General features: G+C 48.2%; 1 protein-coding gene across 8 annotated transcripts; it reads right to left on the bottom strand.

Moving 5' to 3' along the window:
* Nucleotides 1-118: 118 nt before the first annotated feature.
* mapkbp1 (mitogen-activated protein kinase binding protein 1) lies at nt 119-20,841 on the bottom strand. 8 transcript variants are annotated; one of them, XM_047337763.1, is made up of 31 exons: nt 20,432-20,840; nt 16,601-16,692; nt 15,430-15,492; nt 14,915-14,972; nt 14,611-14,781; nt 14,202-14,339; nt 13,949-14,131; nt 12,879-12,896; nt 12,458-12,618; nt 11,819-12,029; nt 11,531-11,692; nt 11,239-11,444; nt 10,797-10,888; nt 10,466-10,591; nt 10,192-10,262; nt 7,779-7,900; nt 7,182-7,257; nt 6,935-7,046; nt 6,728-6,791; nt 6,498-6,626; nt 6,259-6,389; nt 5,905-5,945; nt 5,511-5,819; nt 5,316-5,437; nt 4,528-4,649; nt 4,278-4,442; nt 3,336-3,417; nt 2,843-3,261; nt 2,024-2,758; nt 860-945; nt 119-776 (listed from the first exon to the last, which is right to left on the bottom strand). In XM_047337763.1, exons 1-31 carry the CDS (start codon nt 20,549-20,551, stop codon nt 540-542), a joined length of 4,824 nt encoding a protein of 1,607 aa, XP_047193719.1. In that variant the 5' UTR covers nt 20,552-20,840; the 3' UTR covers nt 119-539. The 8 variants fall into 8 exon arrangements, 7 of the variants coding, with proteins under 7 accessions (XP_047193719.1, XP_047193722.1, XP_047193720.1 ...); XM_047337766.1 differs by having other exon boundaries at nt 11,549-11,692; XM_047337764.1 differs by having other exon boundaries at nt 11,831-12,029.
* Between the last annotated feature and the right edge of the window lie 331 nt (nt 20,842-21,172).

Below are 21,172 nucleotides of genomic sequence, written 5' to 3'. Positions count from 1 at the left end.
CTTCCTGCCGTGAAACGGCCAAAAGGGTCTGGACAGTTGAAGTAAAACCAGTAACTGAGTCACTCGAGTCTTTGTTCACAACCAATCAGGTTCAAGCTCATGAAACCACAGCGACCAGTAGAAGCCTCAAACTTTTATTAATTTTAGACAAAAACATTAAAAACATTGTGAACTTTGACCTCTGAACTATGACCTCTGACCCCAGATTTAAAACCCCATAGACAGGAAGTGTTTCACTAACATCGGGAATAGGAAGACGTGCATATTGTCGGGTGAAAATCTACATCCAACAACAGAACAATAAAGTTTGTTCAAACAGTCTCTACGCTTTCTACATCGACAGTCAATAATTAATAATCAATAATCAAAAATCGTAATGATCGTTCAGACTGATGACATCCAAACAAACAACAGGAATAGTTCCTTGAGGTTCAGCTTCTAAAAAACAACCAGTTAAAAACATCAGTGTCACATTGACATCAGGAGTAAAAACTCTGACACTGTCAGATCAAAGAGGAAGAGGAGGAGGAGGAGGAGCTTCAGCTGCTGCTGTCGATCCTCCTGTGAACCGCCTGCAGCAGCAGAAGAGAATACTCTTCGAGCAGAGCCGCCGTCTTCACCTCCCCCACGCCGCCCAGCCCCCCTTGTTCTCCCAGCATGCTCGGTGAGCTGAGCGGCAGGGAGTCCAGCTCCGCCCTCATGGCCTGGAAGGCCTCTGATAGGAGGACCGCCATCTGACGCCTGTCGGGGGCGGAGTCAGTGTAGGAGCCGCTCACCTGGAGGAAGACGAGCAGAGTTCAGACCTTCAGCTGATCATCATGTGACATCACTGATGACACATCATGTATGTGACACTCACCATCCTGTACAGGTGTGTGGCTCTGTGAAAGCAGCTCCTCAGCTCATTGGTCAGAGCCCTGCATCTCTCCACGCTAATTGGCTGGTCTGCACCGAGAGAGAGAAGCAGGAAGTAAAGTCACTGTAAATCAGAAGCAACAGCACGGTGACAGATATGAGTTCCTCTGGAAAGATTATCGTTACTCTAGAAAGATTATCTGTTACTCTAGAAAGATTATCTGTTACTCTAGAAAGATTATCTGTTACTCTAGAAAGATTATCGTTACTCTAGAAAGATTATCTGTTACTCTAGAAAGATTATCGTTACTCTGGAAAGATTATCTATAACTTTAGAAAGATTACCGTTACTCTGGAAAGAGCATCTGTTACTCTGGAAAGTTACTCTAGAAAGAGTATCTGTTACTCTAGAAAGAGTGTTTGTTACTTAGGAAAGTAAGTTACTCAGGAAAGTTACTTTAGAAAGATATCTGTTACTCTGGAAAGATTATCTGTAACTTTAGAAAGATTACCGTTACTCTGGAAAGTAAGTTACTCTAGAAAGAGTATCTGTTACTCTAGAAAGAGTGTCTGTTACTCTGGAAAGAGTGTCTGTTACTCTAGAAAGAGTGTCTGTTACTCTGGAAAGTTACTATAGAAAGATTACCGTTACTCTGGAAAGAGCATCTGTTACTCTAGAAAGAGCATATGTTACTCTGGAAACATTACCATTACTCTGGAAAGAACATCTGTTACTCTTGAAAGTTACTCTAGAAATATACTGTTACTCTGGACAATTTTTCCTAAATACTGACAGCTGATTGGCCCCTCTGCTTCCAGATTCAGTCTTCCATTGGTCAAACAAACAAAACCACTGAAACTGTTGATTTCGGTTTTTCCTTCAACTATTGTTGGTCCAGGACCAGAGTTTCAGTCCAGACGCTGAACATACATATGATGGAGGAAGTGCAGAAGAAAAAGAGTAGTAAATCAGGAAAAGAGGGAAATGCTGAGGAACGCGACGGCAGACGAAGAACAACATTTGACAAAGAAAAGAGTGAAGGTCTCACCCGTCAGTACGGAGGAGGAGGAGTGCAGTGATGAAGAGGAGGGTGAGGAGGAGGGGCAGAGCCAGGGCCCAGACAAAGAGATGACGGGATGAAGGGAGGAGAAGGAGGAGAATCCTAACCTGCGTCGTCCCTCTGCTCTGCACTGACGCCTGGAGGAGTCTGAGGCTCCTCCTCCTGCCGGGGGGGCGTCAAGGGGGAGACGGAGACCGGAAGAGGCCGAGACGTAGATGACGAGGAGCCGGGGGCCTTAGATGATGGCGAGAAGGAGGCGAGGGAGGGTTTGTCAGGGAGCGGCCTGCTGCTTCCGGGGACCCGTGCCTGGAGACTGCGGGGGGGAGGGGCCGTCTGGTTACCATAGTTACCCAGAGAGGAAGACGAAGAGGGGGAGGCAACTACAGGGACGACGGCAGCGTGGGGGGGCGCGGCCAGAGCAGCGTTTGAGGGCACCATGGCAAATAGAGGAGGTGGAGTGTCTTTGACCTCCGAGGAGGACAGTGATAATGTCACCATGGCATCCTCGCTGGGTTCAGGGATGTTGAGGCCGTCGCCCACGGAGATGGAGCGAGACATCTTGGCCATGGAGCTGGTGGTCGGGCTCATGTAAGAGCGCGACGCCGACGGGGCCGAGGAGGAGGAGGAGGAAGACTTCCTCGGTACAGTGGCCGCACACAGAGCGCCGGCTGTTTCCTGCTTGGGGGACCTGGGGGAGGCGGGGCTGGGTCTCTGATGGGGTAAGGATGTGGATGATGGGGGCCGCCTGGGGGAGGAGGGGAGGGTGGTGGGACGCTGAAGAGGGAGGAGCAGCTGAGGGGGGGCGTCTCCAGATGGACGAGAGGTTGAGAGAGAGGGATCACCTGTGAGAGGAGAGCGAGAGAAAGTCCAAGAAAAATCTTGAGTCTTTTCAAGACAAATCGCATCTTGACAGTTTTCTCTCTTACCTGTGTCGCTCAGCAGGTTGTGGACTGACTGGGCCTTCCGGAGTCCAGAGGTGGGGTTCAGATGTGAGGCCGCAGCCCGGGCGGTCAGGCCCAGGTTCCTCTTGGACTCTTTCTTCAGGGGGGAGGGCCATTGGGCCTGCACAGCCAAGGGGGTCTCCTCCTCCTTAACCTGGTTCTGGAGCTGATCCGCACTCTGCTGGATCCGGCTCTTGACCTGAGGAGGCTGGGATTGGTCCTGGTTGGTCTCGTTCTGAGACTGGATATGGTCCTGCAGTGGGGAGGACTGGTCCTGGTTCAGTGATAACTCACCGTCCTTGGTCCTGTTCTGATTCTGTTCCATCAGAGGTCGGACTTCAGAGACCAGAGGTTGGACCTTTTCCTCCCCGCCGGTCCGAGTAGGGAGAGGAACCACGGCTCGACTGAGGAAGAGGAGAGAGAAGAAGCTCAACGACCTGAAGTGGATCAGGACCTGAGGTGTGACGAGGTGTTTTACCTTCCAGATGAAGACTGGGACAGGAACCTGGAGGAGATGCTGAGACTCTCACTAGAGCTGTGAGACGCTCTGCTCGGACTCCCTGAAACACACCACACAGGATCAGGTATCTCCAGATGTACAGGGTGGGTGGTGTTGTACGGAGGTGTTGTACAGAGTGGGTGGTGTTGTACGGAGGTGTTGTACAGGGTGGGTGGTGTTGTACGGAGGTGTTGTACAGGGTGGGTGGTGTTGTACAGGGTGGGTGGTGTTGTACGGAGGTGTTGTACAGGGTGGGTGGTGTTGTACGGACATGTTGTACAGGGTGGGTGGTGTTGTACGGAGGTGTTGTACAGAGTGGGTGGTGTTGTACGGAGGTGTTGTACAGGGTGGGTGGTGTTGTACGGAGGTGTTGTACAGGGTGGGTGGTGTTGTACAGGGTGGGTGGTGTTGTACGGAGGTGTTGTACAGGGTGGGTGGTGTTGTATGGACATGTTGTACGGAGGTGTTGTACAGGGTGGGTGGTGTTGTACGGAGGTGTTGTACAGGGTGGGTGGTGTTGTACGGAGGTGTTGTACAGGGTGGGTGGTGTTGTACAGAGTGGTTGGTGTTGTACCGAGGTGTTGTACAGGGTGGGTGGTGTTGTACGGAGGTGTTGTACAGGGTGGGTGGTGTTGTACAGAGTGGTTGGTGTTGTACCGAGGTGTTGTACAGGGTGGGTGGTGTTGTACAGGGTGGGTGGTGTTGTACGGAGGTGTTGTACAGGGTGGTTGGTGTTGTACGGAGGTGTTGTACAGAGTGGTTGGTGTTGTACGGAGGTGTTGTACAGGGTGGGTGGTGTTGTACGGAGGTGTTGTACAGGGTGGGTGGTGTTGTATGGAGGTGTTGTACAGGGTTGGTGGTGTTGTATGGACATGTTGTACGGAGGTGTTGCACAGGGCGGGTGGTGTTAGTGTTTCAGACCTGAGCCTGCGAGGTCGGACAGGGTGACGAAGTGCTTCTTCAGGAACGCTTCCTGGTCTGGGGTCTGAGGGACCTGCTGAGAGACTCCGACTCCTGCTCCTCCGTCCTCGTCCTCCTCCACCTCCGGCTCGGACGAGTTTCCATCCACACTGAGAAGCTCCGTCTCTGAGTGACAGAGAGACGAGAGAGAGACAGTCAGATGGACAGACAGACAGGTGAGTATCTGTCTTTCCGTCTGTCCCTTTCTCACCGTCAGGTCCGTATGGACTCGACAGTCTGGAGCTGAACCCCAGCGAGCAGCCGCTGTCTGGACTGGGTTTGTCCTGTCGTCCATCTGCAGCCGCAGGACACGCCTCCTTCACCTGGAACTCACTAACAGCAGGGGGCAGGATTAGAAGGGGCGGGGTTAAGAAGAGGGCGGGACAGACCACACAGTCTCAGGCTGTGTCCGAAATCACCCCCTAACTATATAGTGCACTATATAGTGCCTTCCCCATTTTGTAGTGGTGTCTGAATTCTTAGTGAGATTTCATATACCCTATATATGATTGTATCCCAGAATGCATCGTGAAAAGTAGTGTACATCCGATGGTCACTAACCGAGCAATATATACCATGATGCATTGCGCTCACTGTGCCGATAAACAGCGGGGGGAAGAGACGAGAAGACGGCGGTGCAGCGCGTCTCGCAGCAGCAACACGTCTCAGCCTTCTCTCTCTTCTTGCTCTATTTCGCCTAATTTTTGTCAAAAAATAGGCGAAATAGGTGAAAATAGTGAAAATGGTGAAAATAGACACAGATATCAATATTAAATATTCTAAATATAATAGGATCGGCCAGCGTCGTTGTAGTAACGTCATCCTGTAACAAAAACGTAATTGCCATCGTGACTCAAGTAGTGTCCGAAATCGTAGCTGGTGAGTGACTATATAGCAACTACAACGAATTCCCTTTATAGTGAGTAGGGGAAGTGAATGAGGGGGTGATTTCGGACACAGCCTCAATATATCCTGAAACCAGACGAGACACCGTCCTACCTGCCTGCCAGGCTCACTCTGTCCTCCCATTGGTCAGGATAAAGCACTGGATTCTCCCTGTCTGGGCTGTGATTGGACAGCAAGATGAAGTCCGGCCTCTGATTGGTCCTCGCCTCATCGTCCTGGACGAACAGAATCATGTGACTTAACAGTTTGAGACCAGAACATGGATCTAGAACCAGACGGTTCTCTCACCCAGGCGGCAGTGACCTGCAGACTGATGGTGCTGCCCAGCACCTGATTGGTCCTCTGAAGCCCCGCCTCCACACACGGATCATTCTTTCTCAGGCTGCAGTGGGAGGGGCTATCATCCAGGGGGCAGGTCTTCGTCTCTGGAGTTTGGTTTGACCTGACCTCTGAACCCTGCTCCTCTGGTCCGTCATGGCGGAACGAGTCCAGCTGCCTCAGGTCCAACATGGACTTCACCATCAGAACACTGTCGGCGCCGCCCGTCCTCCTGGACCAGCGGCGGCGGGGGAGTCGACCCACCGACCCCGACCCCTCCTGAGGAGCCCAGAGAACATGATGAAGTTCAAGTTTCAAAGTCAAAGTGTCAAACACTAAAGGTTAAAGGTCACGTCTCTCTGACCTTCCTGTCGTCCAGAGAGTTGAACTTCGTATCGCTCTCGTCTGAGAAACAACAGAAGAACAAGACACTTAGATTTTTATCAGCTGCTAATACAGGAGGTAATGCTAATAAGAACACAGGAGCTAATGCTAATACAGGAGCTAATGCTAACACTGGAGCTAATACTAACAAAGGAGCAAATACTAACACAGGAGCTAATGCTAACACAGGAGCTAATGCTAACACAGGAGCGTTATGTTATATGCAGTCACTTCCTTCCTCCTGTAGAATCCTTTATATAAATACAGTAACTGGTTTGTAACAGAAACTTTAATATGTACAGGATAAATGGGTAACCATGGTAACATACAGTACCTGTCTCCTCTTGTCTCCTGCTTCCTGCTGTGACCATATAAGGACTGTGCTTCTCCTGCTCCTCGTCCTCCTTGTCGCTGTCCGACGACATGGCGACTCCTCGAGGAGCCGACGCCCCCTCGCCACTGATTCTGACCAGAAGACGGGAGGAGAATGTTGATGTCATAATCATATTTCATATCTGATTGTTTCACTGTATCTCAGGACGTGAACGTCTGCCACCAGCAGTGAACACGAACCTGAGCTCCGTCGCTCGCTGCTGAGGCTTCTGGGAGTTGTAGTTGCTGCTGCCAAGAGCTCGCAGGTCAGCGAGTCGCTGCCTCATCCTGATGGTCAAGTCTGGGCTGAGACGCCACACGAAGATACAGCTGCACGCACGCACACACACAAACAGACACAGGTTCGATCAAAGACGGATCAACACGACGCTGATGGGATTTGAACGCGGGTCACAGACAGGTGGACGTACCTGTCGCCAGAAACGGTGATCAGGTGTCTGCAGTCGCTGCTGAACCTTAGACCTGTTACCACCTCTGAACACACACACACACACACACGCACACACACGCACACACACACACACACACACACACATAACCACACACACACTTGAGTGTATATTCATATAAACATGTATGTTCTCACAGTTATTAATTTAATAATGACTCGTACTGACCAGAATGTCCGAACATGGAGGCGACACACTCGCCAGAGTAGAAGTCAAAGATACTGATGTTCTTATCTGAACAGGAGGCGGCGATGTAGAGACCGGACGGGTCGATCTGCACCTGAGGAGGAGGAGGAGGGGAAGGACAGAGAGGAGGAGGAGGAGGAAGAGGAGAAAGAGGAGGGGGAGGACGAGGAAGAGTGTTATCGCTGCTCTGTCTCCATGGTAACAGTGAGTCAGGTGTCAGGTGACCTACCTTGATGAGCGTCCCGTCTTCTCCCTGAGATCCTTTATACAACTTCTTCTGTTTCCCGTTACTGATGTTAAAGATCCTGCAGGAGGAAGAGGAGAGTCATCTTCATCACGTCGACACTGAGAGAGTGTGTGTTCGTGTGTCTGTGTGTAGTTTCCAGTGGAAACAGGAAATAAACCTTTCCTTATTGCATTTAGATTAAAAACTTTTGATGATTCATTTGCAAAGAAAAAAAAAAGAATAGAAAAGTAAAAGTAAATGTTTGTATTTATACAGAAGTTCCGTGGTCTCAAAACTCTGTCACGTTCATAATCATATTCACATGTTCACACTCTACATCCTGCTCTGGACGTCCTCACATTTATATTTTCTATTTTCTACGTTTAAACAATTTCAAAGTTTTATTTCATCATTTTATTTGTTAATTGGATTGATGAAGAAAAAAATGAAATATATTTATATTCACAGATCTTCAGAGACACAAGACAAACCACCACAATTAAAGATAAATCAATATATTTATAAACACATGAATTGTCTTTGTCATCACAAATTATATTCATAAAATAACATTCACACACACACTAAGGTGTGTCTCACCTAATGCTGCGGTCCTGACAGCCCACTGCAGCGTACTTCCTGGTTGGGTCGACGTCCATGTCGTACAGAGTCGTCTTCCTGACGATGTGATGAGTCCGAGTGAACTCCAACCCCCCTTCCACCTAGCCCCGCCCCCAACAGGAAGAATTGTCACAGAAAATTCTGTGATGTCACTCAGTGTGGATGTGATTTCACTCAGTGTGGATGTGATTTCACTCAGTGTGGACGTGATGTCACTCAGTGTGGGTGTGATGTCACTCAGTGTGGACCTGTTGTCACTCAGTGTGGACCTGTTGTCACTCAGTGTGGACCTGTTGTCACTCAGTGTGGACCTGTTGTCACTCAGTGTGGACGTGATGTCACTCAGTGTGGGTGTGATGTCACTCAGTGTGGACCTGTTGTCACTCAGTGTGGACCTGTTGTCACTCAGTGTGGACGTGATGTCACTCAGTGTGGGTGTGATGTCACTCAGTGTGGACGTGATGTCACTCAGTGTGGGTGTGATGTCACTCAGTGTGGACCTGTTGTCACTCAGTGTGGACCTGTTGTCACTCAGTGTGGACCTGTTGTCACTCAGTGTGGACGTGATGTCACTCAGTGTGGACGTGATTTCACTCAGTGTGGACGTGATGTCACTCAGTGAGGGTGTGATGTCACTCAGTGTGGACGTGATGTCACTCAGTGTGGACGTGATTTCACTCAGTGTGGACGTGATGTCACTCAGTGTGGGTGTGATGTCACTCAGTGTGGATGTGATTTCACTCAGTGAGGGTGTGTTGTCACTCAGTGTGGACGTGATGTCACTCAGTGTGGACGTGATGTCACTCAGTGTGGGTGTGATGTCACTCAGTGTGGACCTGTTGTCACTCAGTGTGGACCTGTTGTCACTCAGTGTGGACCTGTTGTCACTCAGTGTGGACGTGATGTCACTCAGTGTGGACGTGATTTCACTCAGTGTGGACGTGATGTCACTCAGTGAGGGTGTGATGTCACTCAGTGTGGACGTGATGTCACTCAGTGTGGACGTGATTTCACTCAGTGTGGACGTGATGTCACTCAGTGAGGGTGTGATGTCACTCAGTGAGGGTGTGATGTCACTCAGTGTGGGTGTGATGTCACTCAGTGAGTGCGTGATGTCACTCAGGGTGGGTGTGCTGTCACTCAGTGTGGATGTGATTTCACTCAGTGTGGACGTGATGTCACTCAGTGTGGGTGTGATGTCACTCAGTGAGGGCGTGATGTCACTCAGTGAGTGCGTGATGTCACTCAGTGTGGGTGTGATGTCACTCAGTGTGGACGTGATGTCACTCAGTGTGGACGTGATGTCACTCGGTGTGGATGTGATTTCACTCAGTGAGGGTGTGTTGTCACTCAGTGTGGACGTGATGTCACTCAGTGTGGACGTGATGTCACTCAGTGTGGGTGTGATGTCACTCAGTGTGGACCTGTTGTCACTCAGTGTGGACCTGTTGTCACTCAGTGTGGACCTGTTGTCACTCAGTGTGGACGTGATGTCACTCAGTGTGGACGTGATTTCACTCAGTGTGGACGTGATGTCACTCAGTGAGGGTGTGATGTCACTCAGTGTGGACGTGATGTCACTCAGTGTGGACGTGATTTCACTCAGTGTGGACGTGATGTCACTCAGTGAGGGTGTGATGTCACTCAGTGAGGGTGTGATGTCACTCAGTGTGGGTGTGATGTCACTCAGTGAGTGCGTGATGTCACTCAGTGTGGGTGTGCTGTCACTCAGTGTGGATGTGATTTCACTCAGTGTGGACGTGATGTCACTCAGTGTGGGTGTGATGTCACTCAGTGAGGGCGTGATGTCACTCAGTGAGTGCGTGATGTCACTCAGTGTGGGTGTGATGTCACTCAGTGTGGACCTGTTGTCACTCAGTGTGGACCTGTTGTCACTCAGTGTGGACCTGTTGTCACTCAGTGTGGACGTGATGTCACTCAGTGTGGACGTGATTTCACTCAGTGTGGACGTGATGTCACTCAGTGAGGGTGTGATGTCACTCAGTGAGGGTGTGATGTCACTCAGTGTGGGTGTGATGTCACTCAGTGAGTGCGTGATGTCACTCAGTGTGGGTGTGCTGTCACTCAGTGTGGATGTGATTTCACTCAGTGTGGACGTGATGTCACTCAGTGTGGGTGTGATGTCACTCAGTGAGGGCGTGATGTCACTCAGTGAGTGCGTGATGTCACTCAGTGTGGACGTGATGTGACTCAGTGAGGGTGTGATGTCACTCAGTGTGGACGTGATGTCACTCAGTGAGGGTGTGATGTCACTCAGTGTGGACGTTATGTCACTCAGTGAGGGCGTGATGTCACTCAGTGAGGGTGTGATGTCACTCAGTGTGGGCGTGATGTCACTCAGTGAGGGTGTGATGTCACTGAGGTGTCTCACCTGCTGAGCCGTGCGGAAGTAGACGCTCTTGTCAGCTCCACAGCTGATCATCCTCACTTTACCCTCATTGGCTGATGGAGAAAAGAAGACAATGACTTTCCCTAGTAACAAGTGACGCTTGTATCTGTCACAAGGTACACTTCAAGTTTCAAAAGTAAAAACACTCAGACCAGGAAAACATTATTTCCAATCAATTTACTGTCACTTCATCAATTGATCAATAAAGTTTAGAGTTTGTTTCATGTGTTCAGTGACATCACAGTCGGAGACTCACCAGCGAATCTTACGGCGGTGATAGAGGACGAGTGTTCGTCCAACGTCTGGACCAGACTGTACTCACGTCCTGCATCAAGGACGTGGATCAGACGGTCACGACTCGCTGTGGCCAATAACTGGAGACCTGGAGACAGACAGACAGGCAGAGAAAGAGACAAGCAGAGAGACCGGCAGGCAGACAGAGAGACAGACAGACAGGCAGAGAAAGAGACAAGCAGAGAGACAGGCAGGCAGACAGAGAGACAGACAGACAGGCAGAGACAGTGGTTGATTCTGAAATAAACACAATATTGTGTTGTTGCTGTTGTGTTGTTGTTGTTGTTTCTCACCAGTCTCTGGTTTAGAAAACTCAAGGCAGAGAATCTCTGAGTCGTGAGCCTGAACGTTCATGATCTCCTCCATACTGTGAACATCATGGATCCTACAACACACACACACACACACACACACACACACACACACACACACACACACACACACACACACACACACACAATGTGAAGACACACTGAGATACACACGCACACACACAGTGAAGAGACACTGATACAGACACACACACTGTGAAGAGACACGCACACGCACTATGAAGACACACTGATAAACACACACACGCACACACACACACACACACTGTGAAGACACACTGATACACACACATACACACACACACACACATACACACACACACACACACACACACACACACACACACACACACACACACACACACACTGTGAAGACACACACACACACACACACACCTCTCACCTGAGGACCCCCATGCGGTCTCCAGAGGCCAGGTGTTGTCCATCAGGACTGACCCCCAGGGTCCTAATGCCCACCCTGCACTGGTCCGTTTGCTGCCCCTCTGAGCCCGATGACCCCGCCTTCTCTGTGTTGCCATTGACAGCGACACTCTCTGTATCCAAGAGGCTGGTGAGGTTATCGTCCACATAGATGACCTTCTGCAGGTCCTGAGGTCAGAGGTCAGAGTCAGCTGAGGTCTAAAGGTGTAGATACAGATGTAGATACAGGTGTGTGTACAGGTGTACATGTGTACAGGTGCGTGTTGTCCTACGGGACTCAGGATGTTCCTCTTGAGGACGTTGTGTCCATCCAGGTTCCACAGTCGGATGGTGTTGTCTGAGGAGCAGGACAGGAAGGAGCTGGGGGGAAGACACGCCCCCCCCCCTCCCACTTCCCCTCCCCCCTCTGGGGACACCTACAGGAGGTCAATCATCCGTTAATGTTGATGGCATCATGTATGTTTTATATGTGTATATATACATGTAAATATGTTTTAACTGAAAACAAGGGAACACACACACACACACACACACACACTCACACACACTCTGACCTCCAGACTCCACACACAGGACGAGTGGTAGAGGGCGGAGTAGAGTTTTCCCGCCCTCCGAGGGTCCTTGAGGTCCCGGACGTCCCAGACATAAACACTATGGTCGTTGTAAACGCAGGACAACCAGCGGTTTGTTGGGTCGTAGGTCACCGCCACCGTGTCCGGGTACCTGACCTCTGACCTGCAGGAGAACAGCTGACTGGGGGGAGGGGGAGGGGGGGGGGACAGAAGGAGGGGCTGCTGTACGTTACCTGTCAAGTGTGTGTGTTACCTGTCAGGTGTGTGTGTGTGTGTGTGTGTGTTTGTGTAACCTGTCAGGAGTGTGAGTGTGTGTGTGTGTGTGTGTGTGTGTGTGTGTGTGTGTGTGTGTGTTACATGTCAGGTGTTTGTGTGTTACCTGTCAGGTGTGTGAGTGTGTGTGTGTGTGTGTGTGTGTTTGTGTAACCTGTCAGGAGTGTGTGTGTGTGTGTGTGTGTGTGTGTGTGTGTGTGTGTTTGTGTAACCTGTCAGGAGTGTGTGTGTGTGTGTGTGTGTGTGTGTGTGTGTGTTACATGTCAGGTGTTTGTGTGTTACCTGTCAGGTGCATATGTGTGGCGTGTAAGATTGTATGTGTCTGTGTGTGTGTACCTGGCGTCCGTCATGCTGGAGACGTCCACTCCGAGACAGTGTGGGCGGGGCAGAGTGCAGAGGAAGTGCAGGTTGACGGGGCTGAAGGCTCGAACCGTCCCGTCAGAACAACCACAGAAGATCAACTCGTCTGTGACAGACAGACAGGTGGCCTGGGTCGTCTGAGGACAGACAGACAGGTGAACAGACAGACAGACAGACAGACGGCCTGGGCCGTCCTGTCCTTGTGTCCTTACTGCAGCACTGACACTAGTGCTAATGGAGGTGAATGATGGTGTGTTCATGGTCCTCTGTGAATTAGAGAGACAGACAGACAGACAGAGACAGACAGACAGACAGAGACAGACACACAGACAGAGACAGACACACAGACAGAGACAGACAGGAGGGCTGAAGTGACTGAGTACAGGTGGAGACTTACTAAGGCAGAGTCGGCTTTCTGCACCGGAAGCAGGAGAGGAAGCAGAGGAGGAAACAGAAGAGGAAGTAGAGAAGGAAACAGGAGAAAAAAGAGGAGGAAGTAGAGGAGGAAGCAGAGGAGGAAACAGAGGAGGAAGTAGAGGAGGATGTAGAGAAGGAAACAGGAGAAAAAAGAGGAGGAAATAGAGGAGGAAGCAGAGGAGGAAACAGAGGAGGAAGTAGAGGAGGGAGCAGAGGAGGAAACAGGAGGAAGCAGAGGAGGAAACAGAGGAGGAAGTAGAGGAGGAAGCAGAGGAGGAAACAGGAGGAAGCAGAGGAGGAAACAGAGGAGGAAGCAGAGGAGGAAGCAGAAGAGGGAACAGAGGACGAAGCAGAGGAGGGAACAGAGGACGAAGCAGAGGAGGAAACAGAGGAGGAAGTAGAGGAGGAAACAGAGGAGGAAGTAGAGGAGGAAACGGAGGAGGGAGTAGAGGAGGAAACATAGGAGGGAGTAGAGGAGGAAACAGAGGAGGAAGCAGAGGAGGAAGCAGAGGAGGAAACAGAGGAGGAAGCAGAGGAGGAAGTAGAGGAGGAAGCAGAGAAGGAAACAGAGGAGGAAGCAGAGGAGGAAGTAGAGGTGGAAGCAGAGGAGGAAACAGAGAAGGAAACAGAGGAGGAAGCAGAGGAGGAAGTAGAGGTGGAAGCAGAGGAGGAAACAGAGGAGGAAGCAGAGAAGGAAACAGAGGAGGAAGCAGAGGAGGAAGTAGAGGTGGAAGCAGAGGAGGAAACAGAGGAGGAAGCAGAGGAGGAAACAGAGGAGGAAGTAGAGGAGGAAGTAAAGGAGGAAACAAAGGAGGAAGCAGAGGAACTTCACATTAAAGTTTTCACACAGTGAAATATTTAAATTGTGTTTAGTTCATAAAGTTTATGAACAATAATCTTCACAACAAAGATTATTGTTCATAAACTTTATGAACTAATGGATGAATCAGAACCAGGTTCACGTCGGTGATTCTGCCGCTCGGCTCACAGACAATTGTAATATGGTTCACAGATGAAGGTGAAAGGTCAACACCAGGCGCTCTGACTCACCCGCAGCTCCACCCACTTGTCGAGGAGTCGCCGGTCATTGAACTCGACCAGCAGACCGGAGGACGTAATGCAGAAGGTGGAGGACGCCTGTCGGCCCCGCCCACACGCCACGTCACTGAAGAAGTTGTTCCTGAGTTCTCCCAGCAGCCCTGAACGCCCCAGCAGAGGCACGGTGGCATTCACCTGCACAAAGAACGACGAGTCAACATCCTCACACTCACTCTGATCAGCTGATCACTGTCGGCAGGCGAACCTTGGATGTCTTGGCGTGGTCCAGGTACCAGAACTTTACATGGCGGTTGCCAGCGGTAACAAAATAGGCGCTGTCGTCGGAGAAGGAGACAGCCGTCACTTTACTGGAAACTTTATTTGCAGCAACGACAACGTTTTTCTGACAAACAGAAAACAACAGATCAGACGAGGATTTAACTTTCAGAACAAAGTTTCTAACAGATTACTCTGTAGTAAAGTACCTGTAGTTTCTAACAGAGTACTCAGTAGTAAAGTACCTGTAGTTTCTAACAGAGTACTCAGTAGTAAAAGTACCTGCAGTTTCTAACGGAGTACTCTATAGTAATAGTTTTCTAACAGAGTACTCAGTAGTAAAAGTACCTGTAGTTTCTAACAGAGTACTCAGTAGTAGTAGTCGGTAGTAAAAGTACCTTCCAGTTCCAGACGTTGACCATCATGTCGTGTTGATATCCAACACTCACAATGTATTTTCCATTTGGAGAAAACGCAACACATGAAACTCCGTATTTATGTTCCTGCAGCTCTGAGACCTGCTGACGCTCCGACACCTCCCACACCCGGACCGCTGGCATGTGGCCGCTCTGAGGGGGGTAAAATCACTCATCATGAAACAATATGTCACAGTGTTTGTAGTAAAAATGTAGAAGTGATTTGTAGAAAGATGGTGGAGTCACGTGACATGTGACCTGTGACCTGAAGAGCAGACACACTCACCTCTCCAGTGACCATGAATCTTCCATCTGGAGAAAACGCCAACGTGGTGATCGCCTTCCTGGAGACACAGATGTCACATGACGATTTCATCACAACCACAGGAAACACTGGTGTCTCATTGGCGGCCGGTTGAGTTTGGACCCGCCCCCTCCTCACTATGTGCTGAATCAGACATTTTGTGGCACTGTTGAATTTGAACTATGCTCTACACGTCAACGCTTGCATCGATCGAGATAGACCATCATCCATTGCTCCGTCTCGTGGATCAGAGGCGTGTCCACATGTGACTGAACACCTCCTCTCTCTCAGAGGCTATCGTTAGCTAGCCGCTAGCTAACAGTCTGAACTTGTTCTGCTGCTAAGACTCATGGGAACAAACTCACTGTTCAGTTAATGAACCTTAACTTAACCTTTATTTGACCTCTGGTGTCTCACACAGAAACAGGAAGTGTTGCCACGGCAGCACAGAGACCGAGGAGGAGGAGCTGAGAGCTGATTGGCTGAGAGGGTTTCACCTGGAGCTGTTGAAGATGTGATGCTGTTTGTTCTTCCGAGGATTCAGCAGGACGACAACACACCTGAGGACACACACACACACACACACACACACACACACACACACACACACACACACACACACACACACACACACACACACACACACACACACACACACACACACACACACACACACACACACACACACACACACACACACACACACACACAATGAACGAACAGGAGCAGTGTGATGCTGCAGTAACTCTTTCTGTACGTTACACATTTCATATATTATATATTATATTAATATATTTCTTCTCTCGCATCATGTCTGTGTGTGTTTTACACTTTGTCCGGATACTTTTACTTCAAAAGTTAAAGATCAACACAAATGTTGTTAAATGTGTGAGCTGCAGAGCTCGAGGTCAGAGGTCACAGAGACACAGTTTTATTGTCCAGAGGAATGACGGGAATGTCAGAGGGCGAGGGGGGGTCGGGGGGGATGTAGGTTAATGTATGGAGAGAGAGTCATGACGACAGTGAGAAGAATGTGACATTTTAGTGAGATGAAGGACAATCAACACACACACACAAACACACACAAAAACAAACTGTCTGTGTGTGTGTGTTTGTGTGTTGAGGAGGAAAAATATAATTGGATCCTGACTCAGCAGCACTGAGCGTGTTTGTTCACACACTCTTCAGTCTGATGACACAGGGATTATACGTGTGTGTGTGTGTGTGTGTGTGTGAGCACATGATGAGTCTGATCTGATAATCTCATCATGTGACGCTCGCTGATGGAAGAAGAAGTTAAATCCTTCAATTTAACATCAACGAGATGAAACTGTGGTGTGTCTGTCAGTGATCAGCAGGGGGCGACAGTCTGTAGGTTCAGGAAGCAGAGGATCATGGGTAATATCCAGCTTACAGCTGTGTTTCAGTAAATGAGCAGGTGAGGCAGCAGGGGGCGCTGCTGCTGCTGCTCCTGCTCCGCCTCCTTCTGTCGGGTCCATCGTCATAGTGTCAAATCATATGATTCTGTTTTCACCACTAACAATAATACAGTTATATAGATATATAACTATTTATATATCTATATACGTATATTTAAAAGTATCTGAACTGAACACTACACTTGATATCATTATCATATCTTTATTATATATGATGAATCATATTCACCCTGCAGGATAGGCCAACAGTCCAGATCGGGGGTCGCAGGCCAGAGCTCGGTTCCCTGGAGCCGTGATGCCCAGAACCTTCTCCAAGGTCACCTGGAGGTCAGAGGTCAGAGCAGTGTTAATTTTGACAGCTGTTTTTGATTTAGTCGTAGTCAAAGTTGTTTGACTAAAATTCTTATTAGTTTTAGTCACATTTTAGTCATGTTTATCCTTCATAGTTTTAGTCTAGTTTAAGTCATGACATTTTAGTCGACCTTTAATCAAAATGTTTTCTCTCTTTAAAACAAATCAAATTAGGCTTATACAAGTATTGGAAATTGAAATCTAGGTGACAGGTTGTATCAAGTGTTGAAATTCATAAAATAACAATTCACTCTGAACACTTACTTATGTAATATCTGAATTAATTTCTTTAGTCTTCTTCTCAAATAAATAAAGCTAATTTCTGACATATTTTCTATATAAGCTGCTCTCCACTGCTGGAGACATCTTACTCGATCCTGCTAACAAGTCCAGAAGTGCTTGTGTGTGTGTGTGTGTGTGTGTGTGTCTGTGTGTGTGTGTGTGTGTGCACCAAGAAAGCTCAGTCCTGGACACGAATTACATTCCGTGTTGATGTTGAATCAACAGCTGATCAGTTGTGGAGCAGCGACAGTAAAGACGTTGCCAAGTGCGACAACGGTGTGTTCACAACAACAGCGACAACAACTGGGTCTCCAGTACAGGTTCTGTGTCCTTGGTCGCGATTCACCGAAACCGTTTGTTATCCGCGCGTTGGAACGTAGAACGAGAGCGGAGAGCTGCAGCCGCTTGTGAGCCGCGGTTTCGCCACAGTTACTAGATCCGCGCCGGAGAAAAATATAATTTTATCTTATCACACTAAACACTTTCGTCACGTCCCGTCAACGAAAACAGAACATACATTTCCTTATCATTTTTATCATCGAAGATCTATTTTTAGCTCGTCATCGTCACGTCTTAGTCATGGAAAAAAGGTAATTGACAAACATTTTTCGTCATAGTTTTCTTTAACGAAATTAAACACTGCAGCCTACACCTAGACCCCGCCCCCTCCCCACTGCAAGACCCCTCCCCCCCCCCAACACAAGACGCCCCTCCCCCTGGATGACTGTATCGTGAGACTGCAGTCAGTGAGCCTCAGGGCTGTTAGCATGTGACCAACAGGTTGTGTGTGTGTGTGTCTTTCTGTAGTTGAGAAAACCAATTTTGGCTCAAAACCATCGTTGTGAGGACATCGGTCCTGTTTGAGGGTTAGAATTAGGTTAAGGGGCTGAGAAATGCATTATATCAATGCTGTTCCTCACAACTACAGAGAGACAAGTGTGTGTGTGTGTGTGTGTGTGTGTGTGTGTGTGTGTGTGTGTCACATGACTCTGCACCAAAGTCCACTCATGTTTTCTCTGGTTTTGTCTCTGACACATTAAAGTGAAGCTGATGAACATCGTGAGGACGAATCATCAACTGATCATTGACACGGCAACAGAGTGTGTGACATCAACACTATAAAAACGTTAAAGCTAATATATATGTAATATTCAGAAGAACTTATTCACAGAACATAACTCATACATGAGTTAAATATAGTTCCATGAGGTGGACCGACCTCCGTGTGAGTCTCATGTTTCTACGTCGTGTTGAATACGCTTGTTGAACTAAACGCTCCAGAACACGTCGCGTTCACGTTGAATTTTCAGACGCTGCTGGAAACAGGAAATGGAATCAGTGGTGCGCCACCATAAAGTGTCCCCTGTCAGTCGCTCAGTTGGTTGCGCTTTGACACTTTACCACCAGATGGCGCCATAAAATTACAAAAATGACACACTGGCGCTTGAAAGTCACAGAAATGTTCAGACACTATATACAGGAGTTATATGAAGGTGGAAAAGATAAAGAAACACATTGTTTACTGACTTGGCTCTGGGCCAATGTTTACATCACACACACACACACACACAGTGGACGGAGGCCCTGCAGGGACAAACAGGAACAACCCTGACTGACAGGTCAAACTGAAGCTGTGTCCGAAATCACCCCCTCATTCACTCCCCCTACTCACTATAAAGGGAATTCGTTGTAGTTGCTATATAGTCACTCACCAGCTACGATTTCGGACACTACTTGAGTCGCAATCGTAATTACGTTTTTGTCGCAGGATTATGACGTAACTACAACGACGTCGGCCGGTGGACGATCCTATTGTATTCCCATTGTATTTATTTAACACTTGTATTAATACTTATCAGTAAAACACACTTTGAATGGTTTGTTTAAATAAAGGAACATATATATTCCTATGTCTCTGTTGTGGTGCGCTGCTCCGTTCTTATATTAATTTAGCGCCACAAATCACATTTCTCCTTCCAGCTAAACAAAACAAAAAAACAAACTATCGAAATACTAAAAAAACTGCTCTAGCTTGTCTCCGCAAATACCCGCAAATATCAACTTGTCCGTGTGTATTTTCACCATTATTCAATGGTTTTTGACAAAAATTTGTCGAAATAGAGCAAGAAGAGAGAGAAGGCTGAGACGTGTTGCTGCTGCGAGACGCGCTGCACCGCCGTCTTCTCGTCTCTTCCCTCCGCTGTTTATCGGCGCAGCGAGCGCAATGCATCATGGTATATATTGCTCGGTTAGTGACCATCGGATGTACACTACTTTTCACGATACATTCTGGGATACATTCAGTGCACTAGATAGGGTATATGAAATTTCACTAAGAATTCGGACACCACTACAAAATGGCGAAGGCACTTTATAGTAGTTAGGGGGTGATTTCGGACACAGCGCAAGTCTTTCTCCTGTTTCATTTACATGTTCGACCAATCAGCAGCCACCACACATCACTTCCTTGCGTCCAATCAGGTTGTGTCTCACATTACTTCTCTCTTCATTGTTGTTGTGATGTCACCGACCTCGGGTACGTGAGACTGGCCCGGGATCCACGAGCCCTGAGTTGCAGCGCCGCATGCTAACATGTCTGTTTATAGTTAGTTTAATATTTAATTTAATTTTGTATTTTTATTTTATGTAGGATTGATGTATGTTTAATGTATGTATGTTTGTAAATGCTGCTGGATGCCTGAATTTCCCTCAGGATAAATAAAGTGTCTACTAAAATAAACTAAACTAACACGTCAAAATGTGTATTTGATTTAAATCACTTCCTGTCCATTTAACTGTGGGTGTGGCTCTTTACAAAGGGGCGGAGCCACAAATGATTATTCTTTTTCTTTTTATAATTCATGAAAACGATTCAGACACATTTACTGATTCATGAGGAGACAGATTATTGATTATTGATTGAATGAAAATGTTGTTGGTCTGTTTACTTTTTATCTGCAATTTGAAAATGTTGCATTATTTTAAATATTGATGTCGTTGGACTGTGTGTGTCTGTTCATGTGTGAGTGTGTGTCTGTGTGTGTCTGTTTATGTGTGTGTGTCTGTTTATGTGTGTGTGTCTGTTTATGTGTGAGTGTGTGTCTGTGTGTGTCTGTTTATGTGTGTGTGTCTGTTTATGTGTGTGTGTGTGTGTGTGACTGTTTGTGTCTGTTTATGTGTGTGTGTGTGTGTGTGTGACTGTTTGTGTCTGTTTATGTGTGTGTGTGTGTGTGTGTGACTGTTTGTGTCTGTTTATGTGTGTGTGTGTGTGTGTGTGTGTGTGTGTGTGTCTGTTTATGTGTGTCTGTTTATGTGTGTGTGTGTGTGTGTGTGTGACTGTTTGTGTCTGTTTATGTGTGTGTGTGTGTGTGTGTGTGTCTGTTTATGTGTGTCTGTTTATGTGTGAGTGTGTGTGTCGCGCGCGCACCTTGTCGCTCGGGTCCTCCTTGTGGCGCGCGGCTCCGCCCCGCCTCCTCAGTTTGATTGACGGGGACCGCAGCAGGTTCTTGATCCGGCTGCGGATCGTGCCGCTTCCCTCCGCGGTCATCGCGTCGTTAGCTGCGCGGCTAAACCGCTTCAGCGGCGGGACTCGTTCTCTGTCGCGCTCCGCTCCGCCGGCGTTGCCGCTGCGGTCATACCGTCTGAGAGCCGAGCCGTGCCGTGCCGGACGCTTCAGCGAGCCCGGCTCTGGTTCTGGACTGACCCGGATCACGAGCCGCGGTTCTGCCGCTGCTCCGCATCTTATTTCTCCGCCGCAGCGAAGAACTGAGAGACGACACGACCCGGAGCGGACTGACGCTGCCGCAGCGCAGCGTCAAGACCGCGTGCCGCGATCACACCGACACTTCCGGCCTGGATTTCCACAATAACACTAAAATCAATTCAATTACATTTCATTCATTCAAAATGAAACAGCTCAGCGTCTTTACTGTACTTTACTGGACTTAACTTGACTGTACTTAACTGTACTTTACTGAACTTAACTTGACTGTACTTAACTATACTTTACTGAACTTAACTTGACTGTACTTAACTATACTTTACTGAACTTAACTTGACTGTACTTAACTGTACTTTACTGAACTTAACTTGACTGTACTTAACTATACTTTACTGAACTTAACTTGACTGTACTTAACTATACTTTACTGAACTTAACTTGACTGTA

The sequence above is a fragment of the Scophthalmus maximus genome, chromosome 15, assembly GCF_022379125.1.
Source record: "Scophthalmus maximus strain ysfricsl-2021 chromosome 15, ASM2237912v1, whole genome shotgun sequence".
In the NCBI taxonomy this organism is placed as follows: domain Eukaryota; kingdom Metazoa; phylum Chordata; class Actinopteri; order Pleuronectiformes; family Scophthalmidae; genus Scophthalmus; species Scophthalmus maximus.
This window is presented reverse-complemented; position numbering and strand designations above follow the sequence as displayed.

Coding starts and splice junctions, on each gene's coding strand:
- mapkbp1 (XM_047337763.1), bottom strand. CDS start 20,551: ATGACCGCGGAGGGAAGCGGCACGATCCGCAGCCGGATCAAGAACCTG. Junction 5,820..5,904: donor ACTCTCTGGACGACAGGAAG/GTCAGAGAGACG, acceptor TGGGCTCCTCAG/GAGGGGTCGGGGTCGGTGGG. Junction 4,443..4,527: donor GAGTCCATACGGACCTGACG/GTGAGAAAGGGA, acceptor TCTGTCACTCAG/AGACGGAGCTTCTCAGTGTG.